Source organism: Agelaius phoeniceus, chromosome 1 (assembly GCF_051311805.1).
Source record: "Agelaius phoeniceus isolate bAgePho1 chromosome 1, bAgePho1.hap1, whole genome shotgun sequence".
Classification (NCBI taxonomy): domain Eukaryota; kingdom Metazoa; phylum Chordata; class Aves; order Passeriformes; family Icteridae; genus Agelaius; species Agelaius phoeniceus.
In genome coordinates this window covers 46,236,852-46,251,491 of record NC_135265.1, presented here as the reverse complement: position 1 = coordinate 46,251,491, position 14,640 = coordinate 46,236,852, and the positions used below count along the sequence as shown (strand labels likewise).

General features: G+C 35.3%; 1 protein-coding gene across 5 annotated transcripts in view; it reads right to left on the bottom strand.

The window, feature by feature from the left end:
- Window positions 1–14,640, bottom strand: part of ULK4 (unc-51 like kinase 4) — a 214,474-nt gene that overhangs the window by 51,616 nt on the left and 148,218 nt on the right. For 4 of the 5 annotated variants that reach the window (XM_077178032.1, XM_054639826.2, XM_077178042.1 and 1 more), the window contains exons 34-35: window positions 11,806–11,904; window positions 3,575–3,760 (exon numbers count right to left, since the gene is read on the bottom strand). In XM_077178032.1, the coding sequence (XP_077034147.1) occupies window positions 3,575–3,760; window positions 11,806–11,904 (285 nt within the window). Of the gene's footprint in view, window positions 1–3,565; window positions 3,761–11,805; window positions 11,905–14,640 lie in introns of those variants that run through there. The other variant, XM_077178050.1, reaches the window with a different exon arrangement.

The window sequence follows — 14,640 nt, the reverse complement described above, 5'->3', positions numbered from 1 at the left end:
TGTATTATCATTTCAGCCTTAATGTCTTTATAACATCAGCCTAAAATGATTTGAGAAATCCTTATACATATCCCCATGGGGTATAGGACATGCAGATGACATCCTAAATGTCTTAGCTACTCACAGGAAAAAAAAAAAGGAAAAACTTTTTGACACTTATGAAACACAAATTAGTGAAAATGAGATTCCAGAAAGACAATCAGTAGAAAAAGGTGTGATTGAAAAGGTAGAACTCAATATCCTTTCTGACAAGTATACAAGGGAAAAGTCACGGAACAAAAATTCCCTCTTCACTCACTGTGAGTGCAGAAAGCCTAATATTTACTCATTTTTCTCAGAGGAATTTTTCCTTATTACTACATGGAAGTAAAAAAAGAGTGTTCTCTTGTTCTGAAAGCTGAAATAATTTATTTGTGAGTACTGAGCTGTAATCCCACAGTGATTATGTGTCCAGTAGAAAGATATTGGCTAGTTCTATAAAAAATGCCTTTACATTACATACATGATAAATTGGGATGGCAGGGAAATTTTTTCCCTCTGGGGAAAAAAAGAAATTAAAAATTTCTCTGTAAAGCAGGCAAACCTCAACTATTTGCTTCTCAAATGAAAATTTCTTCTGCTTCATAAAAAAAAATATAAATATATTTTTATCTAGGTAATTTACTGGACTCATAATAAGATGCACTTTATCTTCACTGAAGAGATGAAATTATGAGATAGTGATTTCCATGACAAGTGGCAGAAGAGGCTTCCAGAACAAAAAAAGCAAGAGATCACTCTTCTGATGTCATCAATCAGTTACAAAAATGCTTCTAAAAAAGATGAAGTATATCTGAATAGCAGCATTGTCTAACCCAAGATGAAGCAATCAGAACAAGAGATTTAGTGGAGAGGTTGAAAGAAAAAAAACCTCCAAACCTGTTCCTCAATTCAATAATTTTATGCAGTTTCTGTTCATTTTATCCATGGCAGTGAGAGAACATTCTTGTGAAAAAATGGGTTAACCTGTGCTTGACAGAGCCCAAAGCTTTGAAATCTAAGAGGTAATTACAAAGAAAACAGAAAGAAGACAGTCAATGCTGCCTCTTTAGAGCTGTTAGATGATCTTTACTTACACAATTACAGAAGTTAGCTCAAAGCATATTTTCTCTCCTAATGATTCCTTTTTACAGCAAAATAAAGCTTCTGAAAGGGTGTGTTCATAGTGATTTCAGTATTAGTCTGTACAAAGTCTGGACTATACTTCTGTTTTAGAAATACATGCAACAAAATTCTAGGAAAACAATTAGTGAAGAAAAGTGCTGCAAGAAATTTGTATGGCCCTGCAGTCAATTTGCTGGTCAAATTTGACAATGATCATTTAAAAACCTGAACAAAACAATATAAAAAACTCAAATCTCCAACTTTTTCAAAAAACCTTCCACCCACTGGAGATAAAACACAGTGGTTTAATCATTAAGTCATAACAACATATAGATATGAGATTCCATTTCATCAAGGTAAGGTCATCTTGTACATCAACAAATCCTCTGATATGCCTTAAACTGAAGGCTCTGAAATTGTTCTATCTGCCTCCACTGGCTCACTGCAGTCATGTAAAACACTTGAATCAAGGTTAAGGAGTCACACTGCTATGCCCTTCCATATTTCCAGAAATACATGCTATAAAGGCATCTGTAGCATAACCACATGGAGGTCTTTTTGTACATTCCTGTCTTACATAAGCAATACCTGTGCCTGTACCAGCAAAGTCAATGTAACCACAAACTGAAGAGCTGCTCTGTATCAGCACTGATTTGCAACTATGAAAATTGGTGTATATACTGATCTCTCTATTAAAATATTGCTCAGATATATAAAAAGAAAAACACTGCTCTAGGCTTCAAAATTCAGCTGATGTGGGCTGAATCCTTCTTAAATGGATATGATTATATTTCAATGTCTTTTGTCATTATGACAATTTTGACAAGATAATAATCTCCTCTGAACAGGACTTTTTAAGGTTTAGAGAAATAACATATGATTTATTAAATAATATGTCAAATTATCTATGAACCCTGCTTTCAAAAGAAATCGCATGATCTCATTACAATAATTACTGAAAATCTATGCCTGATGTTATAAATAACAAGTACCAGGTATACAAAGGAGAGAACTGGAACCTAAAGTACAGGAACTTGCAAGGTTCAAAAGGTGACTGCAGAGCTTTGTTCTCTTAAAATAGTCAATAGAAGCTTCCGTGTTAAGTATCCTGCACATTAGGTTAACTTTTGAACCCTAGCCTTCAAAATGGAGACAAATAAACAAGTCTGTAGCTATTTTAAACTGAAATAATCTAGATATGTATATTGCAGCTTCACTTCCCTTCTCTCTCACTTCGTTGCCTTTTTACTCATATTGCTTCTGGAGAAAAGCAAAAGCCAGTTCTATACATCACAACAATTATTCAGAAAGAGTAGCAGAGGTACAAGCTAAAATCAATAGAAAGTAGCTTTAGAATTTTAAACATAATATCAACTTTAATTTTATATATTCATGCTTCTTTCAGAGCAAGATAGGGCTGGGCAAAACAGGGAAGAAGGGTATGTATGGTGTTTACTTTCCTGTGATGTAAATGCAGCCAGCCAGGAGAAAGAGGACAAGATCTCTGAAATCTCTACAAGGGAGTTGCTCCCTTTTAATTCCTGCTGCCATGGATTACAGTCTTACTCTAGTAGCCAGCACTGCTCTTGCAAAATTGAATGAACCTCCTACCTCTTGAAATTGAGGGAACTACTGCCCTCTCTAGAGGCAGTTATCCTATTTTAACTGAAAGCCCCTGCTTTTGGAGAGTAAAGGATGAAGTATAGAAACAACGCAAGGCTGCTGACAATGCAGGCAAAGCTTCTTATTAAGAACACTTCAAGATAAAAGCCTATTGTATTATCTGAGAGAATGCCACAGATACCAAAAGATTTCCTTCCTAAACTACCTGAAAGACATCAGCTGCTGTCATTCCACTGTTTTGGAGCAAGACAGAAGTGAACCTTCTACATGTCAACATTATCACCAGAAGCCCCTGTATGATTGCCACAGCCTGGCTCTCTACATTACAGCCACTCCAGCACAAGTGGTCCCTATAGCTCCGTGAGAATGAAGACTCAACAGCCCATGCACAAACCTATTCCAAGTATAAAATAGCCTTTTATTCACTGTGAAATAAACCACTCTGTGTCTGAACAGATATTTAATGCTACAAGGTTAGTTCTTTCAGAAGGCATTCAGAAAATGGTTTCAATACCTTATAGACCTGAATTACTAAACAAGTGGAAAAATAGCAAGAGTTATTTAAACTGCTGAATGGGTAACTGAAATAGGAGAATTCCTGCATCATTTTCATAGGAGGTTTTAAGTGTAGAAAGCTATCTTCTCCAGAAAAGTGGAATTTAAAGACATGATATTCAACTTAGCACATTTTGGTTTTAAAATTATTTTAAAATATTTTTCCCTTGAGAGGGAAAAAACTAGTCCAAAATTTTATCAAATTATATAAAAGAAACATGCAGACTTTGGAAAAGGTTAGATGTCAACTCACCAGTCTCTTAACAATTTTCAACAAAAGCTTAAGTTCTCGTGGATCTTCTTTGGACTTCAGTACTTCAGCAAAGCTGTCCATGTTTTCTGGAGACATACTCTCCTCATTGCTCCCTCCATACAGCTGAACCAGCAATAATAAGCTCTGCGATGCACTCAAAAATATTTCAGTATCTTCACTGGGAAGCTAAAAAATAAATGAAAAATAAACAAACAAAAATCAAATTCCAGTTTCAGAAAAGTTGCATTTCACTGGGGATTTGGAAGAGTGTTAACATTTGCATTGTGACAGGAAAGAATAATTTCTAGTTGATTGACTCAGAATTGCACTAAAATAAGCTTAACAAAGTGATGAAAACATAATTAAAATATATCTACTCTTAAGCAGCAGTATAACAATATCTGCACTTTAATTCTGTCAAGTGGTCTATCTAGAGCAACATCATAACAGCACCAGAAATGTTGCTCCCAACCATGTTATTTTATTCTACTTTAAACAGAAGCAGTAATAGGAAAAAGTACCATTACAGCCACGATGTCTAATCTTCTACATCATGCACACCATAAAATTTCATTTAATTATTACTAAAGCAAGCCTCTTGAGGTAGAGCACAGGCTATCTAGTTATTGAATGTATTGTAAGTAGTCACATTAGGAGGTACATTTTGAAGATTTTAAATATTTTCCTGAATTCTAACTTTTCTACACTCCTTTGAAGATCAGACACTTCAGCAGGCCCTAGCATTAGGATGGAAAATTATTTCCTGGGAAGCAAAATTACAAAAAAGATTTAGGGACATGACTAGAGATCATTAAATGGGCTTCTAATAATATGACACCATAATCAAAATGATTTATATATTTCCTGAAAGTACAATCTGGAAATAACAACTAAAGATATTATATTAGGGCTGTATTTGGTACTGACAATGACATTTTGGAATGACAACAGGAATGCAGTGCCTAGTGTCAGCACAGAGAGTTCACAAACACTAGTGAAAAAAAATCATAGAGGTTTCTTGGGAACAGGCAAGAGGAGGACAGATTGGAAAGCATAATAGCCAAGGATTGAAGGAATTTAGTGTCTATAGCATATCAGAGGGAGAGTTAAAGTGGATTTGATCATAACCTCTCAATCATATGTAGGAAAATGCAGGCTGAGGTAGATTAATTCCTTTACCTGAAAAAGGACTGATAAGAGATGATAGCTCAAAACTTTAGACAAAGCAATTCAGATTAGAAGAAAGATAATACTTCCATTTCCTTTTTTCTTTCTCTCTTTAATAATAACAATTAACTGCTGAAATAACTTCCTTAGAGCTGAGACAGATTCTCCATCAAAGACAATTCAAATATCACAAGAATATTTTTTTTCTTAAAAAAAATAACAAAACCATTTACTCTAATGAGGAATTAATTTAGGAAAGTCCTGTCTATATATATCCCTCAACGAAATCATTGTAATAGTTTTTTCTCACCTTTTAGTCTATGACCTGAACAAAATGTCAGTGGTAGACTTAACCAATTAGGTATAGAAGTGTAAAAACACCTCATCACGCTCATTCATTTTCTTCATTCTAAAAGTATTATTTACACCAAATAAGCCAGATAAAAGTACAGTAAACAGACTACCCTTACAGACAATAAAAGTGAAAAAACCCCCAATTTGTCCAAACACTTATGTAATATGCCAAATCATTTCAATAATGCTTGCTTATTTAATCTGCAGTATGAAATTCCTAAATTTTTCATGTTGAGGAAAACCCACACAGTTACTTTAAAGCAATCTGAACATATCATCCGACACACATCTCTCAAATATTCAAGCAGCAATTCCCAAGGGATCTGCATGCAAATACAATCCTGTTTTCTACTAGCTTCATAGAGTTGCTGTTTAAAACAGACTGAACTGAGATGAAATCTCTGAATATATAGCCCCAAGACATATCACATTCTATTTGACCTAATACTATGCAAGTGACAGGACCACAACAGATATTTCTTCCTCAGTTTTGCTATATGTTTTTTCTTCATTCCAATCTAAATGCCACTTTTTTGATTATTTTCTTCTCTAATAACATCAGTGCAATTAGCAAACCCAAAAAGCAGGAAAAGCTACAAAAAGTAACAAGGTTTAGAAGTCCATTTATATCTTTAATCCTTAACTAATTGAAAAAAAATCCTATTGATTTCACTTAGGGCTTTGAGACAACTTTCATTTCCTTCATTAAAACAAAATGCCATTAGAGAAAGGAAGAACAGCTACTTTTTTTTTTTAATGTGCCACTCACACCTTCTAAAAGCAGCATTCCTGTTTAATTTGTTACTAGATCAGTGTAGGCAGCTACATCAACAACCCCCTGAAGAAAATCACAGAACAAGGATTATGTTCAAGTCTCAAATGTTTGTTGGCTAAGCAAAGATAAAAAATGAAAAATCAGTAAAAATTTTGGTCATTCATACATCCTTGCCTGGGTACTGCAGTAGAGGCTAATTCCCTGGGCTCCACAGGCACAAAAATCTCATGTTCAGTCAGTATCACAACAGCTATACTTGGAAGCGAGACTGATCTCAAGGTTTTTTTCAAAGATATTCACTAAATATCAGAGGAGTGGAAAGCTGTCAGACTGCTCCTACAACAAACGTATGTGAAGAAATCCATAAAGCACCACAAACCTCAGTGGATCTTTCCAACACCATGACTGTCAAGGAAGCAAACAAGCAAGTCCAGCTGGCTAGCATTATTCCCCAGGGAGGCTTACTGCAGCAGGAACACCCAGCTAGTGAGGCAGTGCTACACTTTGCCCTAGGAGGAAGAGCTGTACTTGGACCAATGGCCTTGCTTGGGCCTTGATTCTCTCCTCCTGGCAAGCCCAGCCTTTTAACCTTGTTGTTGTTCTTTGTCCCCCAACAAGAGAAAGGAAAATTCTTTCAACCCCATCAAAGGAAACTTTGCATCCAATCTGTCTTGGCATCATATAGTCTTGCTCTTCAGAGGCCTTCAGTGACCATGTTCCAAGTATCACGCCACAGTTCCCAACACCTGCCAGTTATGACATCACATTACTCAATCATTACCAATGCCAGTGAAGCCTTTCACCCCCTGTTGTACTTCAGGCTCTTCTGCTCCTCTGCTTTCCCAGAGTCCCTTTGAGCTTTGGTATTAACTAGACTTTGGGGAGCAAGTTGCTGTTACCCTGGGAAAACTCAGGGCAAAACAATAGCAGGACTGGTCTTGTATGAAGAGAAAAACAAGCTTGGAATAGGACAGGCCATATTTACTCTGAAGGGAATGAGAATCACTGGCCTACAGTCATCAATAATTAAGGTGGAAGAGGAACTCTCAGCAATATCCCTATTTAAGTATGTCCACATCAGCATTTTTCTCTGTAACTCTCACCATTTTGCCATTTCACTTCTGACAAGTAGTGATTTAGATGTCAAAAGTTGTAAGCTGGTAACCTGAAATTTAGCACTGGCTGCCAGTCAGTGTTAGTACTGGTTATAAAGAGTAGGGGACCTGAAGAACATTATAAAACAAAAGCAATGGCTGAAAATATAATAAATATCTGTAAAGACAGAAAATCAAGAATGAAAATCCAGATTTCAAGTAAATATCTCATGTTTAATAAGAACAGGAAAAAAATAATCATGTTGTTTAACAATTAAAATAGATGGATGGTTCATCTCCTAATTAGATGGAACAGCATTCTGATTATTTTTCTAATCAGAACAATCCAATTTGGTATGAAGTACATTTGCTTGAAATGCATTTATAGTTTTCGTTCTTTCAGGTGAGTAGAAACCCATGAAGAAACCAATTGTAACACTTTAAAAGAGTATCTGCCCCTTAATATTTCATAATTACATGAAGTTTCCTTTTCCTTTCTCAGCCTTAGTGGGGATTATGGATTCAGCCCTTCAGCAAGGCAGAAAAGTCACCAGTACTTCTTTTGCTGCTGTTAATATTCTTGGCTAGTACATAGCTTGAAGAGAATCCAGCACCTTAAAATAAATTACTGAAGAGCTAAGGTCATAAATTCTGCCATTCTCTAACTGAAAACTGTCAATCTATTTTTCACTTACTTTAAAATAATACCTCATACAAGACTTCTGTGCAATGAAAGCAGTGTATTACTCTTTGCTTAATTTTTATGGCCACGTTATAACTTCTGGTAAACAAGCTTATAACACAAAGTTCTCTTTTCTTTTCCTTTCTAGATGGAACCTGCTCTGTGTATTTTAGAGTTAATGTGGTAAAGAGATGGAAGTTTCCTGTGGTTGCACATCTATATTTCTGCAGTCTGTTCTCAAAAATTCCATCATTTTAAACTGAGTTGCAGTGTGTTCATGAATTGCAAACCACTGCAAGAAACGTGTGATCATTTGAGCTGAAGTGGCAGTTTTTGGAATTGTTACAGCGTCTAATTTTAGAGCTACAATGAAACTGCCTGGATTACCCTGAGGGAACACTATTTCTGTGCATTAATGAGGTTATACACATAGAGAGTTTATTACAATAAGAGATAGATATTCATTAGGTCACTAATGTGATTACAGAACATTCTGTAAAGGAAGCACCATGGGGATCTATAGGGAGGATGATTTTGCAAACATTTTACAAAATGTAAAAGCAAAACATCATTATTGATCTGCTAGCTTTACTATGCTATTCTTATTAGTAAATAGGCACAGTTTTAAATTTTAAAAAAATTATATTTTTACTTAGCAGCATTCTCCTGCCTAAGGGAAAAATATTTACATATTCACTTAATTTTAATCTAGGCTAATTGTTGAGAAACTAAATCCCCATTCTGAAATTCTGTGCATGTAACAACATTTTCTTCTTTCCTCTGGTGTGTTTGTTAGGAGTTTTTGGTTTTTAGGATAGCTCTGTATAAGAGAATACTTCAAATATAGCATATAAACATATGACTCTCCACTCTGACCACAAAACAGTCTGTATTCCTAGAGAAAGACATGTGAAATAAAATTCTCCAGTAATCATTCTTCTGCAGTTATTTTCATTATTCATTAGCAAATAACTTCATGCACTCTGAAAATGAAGTCTGGGCACAGCCTTACCATCAGTGCAATACAGAGACAAAAAATACCTAAAAAAGACCATCTCAATCATCCAGGTGCTTCATATTTGTGAGGCTTCATATTTGTCCTCTTCACATTTGGACATGACTAACTGGATGTTCAATGGTAACACAGAGCATGGTAATCAAGTAGAAATTTTCCTGGTAATATTATAATGGAGAAGCCTCCCACCAGCAGTCAAAAAAAGTTCTCTCCCAGAGTCTAGTAGGCTCCAGAAATGACTGGAAGATCTACACCTAAGAACTGAATCTAGGACCTACAGAAAACAAAATTCCTTTTTATAGGTACTGGCATGGTTTCTGAAACTTTGTGAAAATCCACACTGAAGCGATTTCAAAAGTAATTTTTTCAGTATAATGGGCACATCAAAAATTAGAAGGTGTTGTGTATGCTCTACAATTGCTGCAGGTTTCAGAATAATATGCAAATTAAATTTACGTTAAGCAAAGAAACATTACCCAACAAAGCTAAGTGTAATTAACTTTTAAACACAAAACTGCCAAGGAGAAGACTAAATGCTCAATTTTTTTCCTCTTATTGATCAATTATGGTCATAATGATTTTGGGATTAAATACTGAATTCTCTATTTTTGCAGTGTTTCCTGACATAGTTTGTAATTATTTATTCTTTTGCATTAATGGTTAAATGGCTGAAGTTTCATTTAAATGCAATCTAGGCTTCCAGAACTTGCTTTTTTATGCCTTTAGTGACAGACTAAATAACAACCACACAAGGGAAAAATTGATTCAAAGTTTTTGACATTTTGAAGTTTTACTCACATTGATTTTTGAGGGATTATTGAGAAAGAAAAACATATAGAACTTGAGCAAAATAAAAAGACAAGTAAATGAGACGCAGAATAATAATCTACTTGAGGGATACACATTTCAATAAGGGAAAACAATGTGTCTAGGAAACTAGGAACTGGGAAACAATGTGACTAGGAAACTATGTAAGTGACTATAAGAAACTATAAATATGCTAAGATAGGCAGAAATAGCAAAGCAGAGAAAATAATTTTAACTCAATATTTTAAAGTCATTTTTAGTTCAAAATGTAAGTTCTCCATTATCTCCAGAAAATCAAGTTCACAAAGAACTGAATGCCTCAAAACAGCAATAAGGGGTTATGTTCCCACACAGCTCAATGAATACAGAGAACAACCACTGGCAGCTTCACAGAATTTCAGTTTAGGTAGGCCTGAGGCATTTTGAGGAGTAGGGAGCACACATATCTTGAGACATGCTCTAGACTTCACAAATAATCTATTTCTATTTAAAGAGATTAGAGCATAAACCATTTCAAACAAGTGATTCCTAAATACTAAAATGATTATTCCATTGCTCAAACTCTTCCAAGCTTAACAGGAAATGTTGAATAGAGCAGTGGGAAAAAAATATTTGAAAAATCAAATTTAACAAATCTAGCTGAAATAACTTCCACAGATCCAAACAAGAGAAAAATCCCTCATTCACAGAACCTTTAAAAAACTGAAACCAAAACAAAACAAGACAATATGCATGTATGTATGTATGTGTCTGTCTATCTGAAGAAGTGGAAGTGGTGGTCATTATCTTTTACCTGTATGTTAAAATCAGAAGATTTAAAATAAGCATTTGAAAAAAACCAGAATCTGCAGAAGTACAGAACAAAGCAAAACCTACTGGTAATTTACAGCCATGCTTCTGAAATACAAAGACAAGTCACAATCTAATCAGTACATGCTAACTATACAATTATCCTATCCTTTAATTAAAAACTTTTACAAGACTTTCCAGGTGGTACAGGCTGAGTTAAAGCTTGGCCTCTAATTTTCTGTTCTTTAAAAAGTTAATATAATTTAAAATTATTACTAGTTTAATTTTAAATGAATGTTTGCATTTCTTCATTTCATGCTATTTATCATACATAGCAGTTTAAAAAAAAAATCAATAAAAAATAAATTAACACAATTTATAAAGATGAAATATTAAATAGTTGAAATTCAGTCCCTTTGTTTCAGGTCATTCAGAGAACATTTCCAAAAAGCCTTTGTCAATAGCTGGTTTAAATAAATCCATCAAAGGAGGACTTAGCACCAAGTATAATGCCAAAAATTAATAAAAAAGGAATCACACACTTCCTAAAATAGATGACAGGCAGTGCTAAAGATAATAGAAGGATTGCAGTACTGATATCACAAAAACCCTGAAATCCTCTATTTAAATGAAAAAAAAAAAAAGGGTCTGGAAGAGAACACAGTGAATCTGAAACACCTCTAAGTGAAATATCCTGGAAAGGATACCGTGATACACTGAAATTCTCACATACCACACTGAAATTCTCACATACCATTTTAATGGCTTTATGTTGACTTACAGGCTCATGCAGCCTCTAAAAGCACTGTCCAGCTCAAGAAGCATTCCTCTACTACAAACCATTACACACAGAGTAAATATAGATCTCTGTATGACAGAGGCTGAGCTGATGGGATGCATTAGGGCATAATGCGGCCCTCTGCGGAGATTTCAATGCAGTGCTGTACATTTAGTAAACCCTGGAAAGGACTGCCTTTAAACAGACACACTTCAAAGATGTTTACAGATCACAGGGACCACTCCCACTCATAAATCCTTCAGGATAATGTTGAAATAAAACCCTTGAGAAAACTCAGAAGGCTCAAACCCTAGAAAATAATATTAAAACGCATCACTCTCTACAAACGAATTTTGCATTTACTGACTTCTCTAAAGGAAGTAGTACTATTAGATTCAAATTTTGAATGCCATCCTTTCCCTATGCAGTGGTGACTATTCCATTTTGAAGGACAAATGTTGGCTATATATATATATATATATATGCATATATATATATGTATGTATCCAAACTGAGAACCTGCAGTCTGTATCCAAACTGAGAACCTGCAGTCTGCCCCTCATCCCACTTCTATGCTCTGGACAAACAGACTTTGACATCACTGGTAACCTGCAAGTCACTGTGACTGGTAACTTACAAAATGCTAGAGTACTAGGTGGGAGCTTGTAAACAATTAAAAACTAGTAAAGAGAGCTCTAATATGTTCAATTCAATTGCATAATTCCAACTTCAGCAACATTCCATAAGGTTACAAACAAGCAAACTCTCACCAGTTGAATAAGCTGGCTAATCAGGTCCGTCAGGGGTTTATTGATAAGCAGAAGGTCTTCGGCAGCCTGCGTGTCTCCTCCTGCCCCAGATTTCTGTGCCTTAACAAGAGAGAAAAGAAATCAAAAGCAACCCTGGTGATTGTTCTGTTATGAAGAACAAATTAGGTCCATTAAGTGGTCCAAGTGTGAATGGAATTTTGAAGAGAACTTATGCATCATTTCTAGTTAAGAATTCCTGGGCTCCCAATGAGCAGTTATGGTCCCTCTGTGACAATAAGCACAAAGCAAAGGGACCCATGCTGTCGTGCCATTCTGTACAGGCTGAATATACTGACCTGCATGACATTGCTTCAGCAAAATGCAATAAAATGTACCTGCAAAAGACCCCTCAAACCAAGATAATCAAGGTGACTGAAAATTTAGGATTCTCAGCAATATTGTCCAATTTTGCCTGCCTGCCTTACTCTGTGTATCCTGAAATATTCACAATACATTATAATTTAAATTATTTCTGAAATAGGAATAATAAAGTTTTCAAGTAATAAGATTAGTTACTACTTGTAATCCTGACCACTGTAATCCCCACATCATCAAGACATACTACTATCCTAGGCAGTGCTATTTATGACCCCAGGGCTCCTGAAAGGTCGGCTTGCAGGATTTTTTCATTTAATGTCATTACCTTGCATCAGCTTTGAACCATGACCCTATACAGTCAATCTGCTAGAGAAAAAATAAACATTTTGTCTAAAGAACACATTTAAGAATAATTTGTATTGTGTTTCATGTATGGCTCAATCCTAAAAATCACTGTCCAAGTGTAACACTTGGAGGTTTTAATTTGGTTAAGTGAACAGGGGAACAAGTTCCCTGAGACAGGTGCCACTACTGCTCAAACTCCACTGTTGATACTTATGAGTTGAAAGGATTATGCCTTTCTTCTGGAAAGGATTTCTAAATAAAAGAGAACTGAAAAGCTGTTTCTCCAGGCAATAAGTCACATTGGTATGACCATCTCTGAGACTCACCACAATGACCTGGAAGGAATGCTGAAGTTCAAGAAGGACAAAAAGTGCAGAGAAGACAAAAAATGGAATGTTTATATTAATGAAGAAAGGGAAGTAAGCCACCTTCATTCAGCAAAATTTAAAACAGCTTTTTCTCATTAGTACATGGATGAGAAGATAGACACCTTCCATCAGGAATCTTTGACTACTTTCTTTAACTTATATATATTAGTGTCTCCACTAATATATATTCTGTACTTATGCTGTATGGAGCATAAGTACAGAATATATTAGTGTCTCCGGAAAGAGAATGAACAACAGCACTAAAGAAATTACATATTTTTATGAAGGATACACACTATACCATTGTTAAACCTACTTTAAGTTGTAGAATCATATAATCACAGAATGTTAAAGGGTTCGAATGGACCTTAATGATCATCTAGTCACACCCAGATGCGCTCCCAGGAGGGGACACATCTCACCAGACCAGGTTGCTCCTGGTCTTATCTACCCTAGCTTTGAACACTGCCAGAGCTGGGGCATCCATAGCCTGTGCCAGAGTCACAAAATAGAGCCAATATATCAAATTGAAATTTCAAATTCTTTTCAGCTAATGTGGATCACCTCTGGGACATATGACAAAATGTCTCCAAAACAGACATGCAAATTAATATGAAAGTACTTGGACACAAAGAGTGAACTCTTATCCTGAACCTGGATACAGTTATCAGCACCATCCAGCATGAAGTACTTTAGTGCAATGGAAAAGTGATGGTAAGTATTGCCTATGCAGCTGGATAAGGTTATCAGTTTACACATAAAATAGTAAAATAAAAAGGATTCAAGTGAAGGTACTACCATCTGTAAAAGACAACTTAAGCCTCAGAAATGGATAATACAAGAAGATTTGATTCTGTTTTACAAGTTCTGATTTAAATGGTATCTTACTCAAAACATCTCTATAAAAACAGTCCAAGAATAATATTTGTGATGCATTTAGTGACACATGAATAGTGGAAAACCATGTAGTCAATAACTAATGGCCACCATTCAATACAGTATGTGTACTTATGTAGAGCTCTCAGGGATCTTGTGATGAGTAGTGTCAGGACATGAAACACCACTGTAAAATTAATATATGGACACAGAATAGACCTGTGCTTCAAAACTCAATTTTGCAGCTGCTCCTTGTTACTCATTAGACTTTAAGAGCAAAGCAGACTACTGTGATGAGAGATAAAACTGGAGCTGGAGTTTCAGCGCATCAATCAACTGTTGTATTCAAGTAAAGCCAGAACAGAATTTGGCTTTGAACAAACAGATTTAATTTAAAATCTAAATAAAACCCATCAATTTGATATTACCAATTCATGTGCAAGATCCTCTCTCTTCATGTGTCCTCCAGAATAATTTGCCTCACCATTGCTGTATGGAGCATAAGTACAGAATTCAGCTCTTTATGATTACATGGATTGATGCCAAAAATATGACAACAAGCAATTAGCCTACAAAATTTGATCTATGAAGTGATTCTTAGATGAAAATATCATTACAGAACCTGCTTATAGAGGACTTAAAAAAGACAAGATATTGTACCATCACACATCTAAACCAAACCAAAAACCTCGCAGTGAAATGTGGTTGATAACATAGCTGCTTGTGTAAATCAATGTTGAAAGAAGAAAAAAGCTCAATTTTCAACAGCAACTCTTTACATTAAGACTACTTAATAAACCACTCCCATAAAAACCCAATTCCTCAACCACAAAACCCTGCAAACCAAAAAATACAGAACCAAAACAAAAAAAACCCAAAACCAACCAAC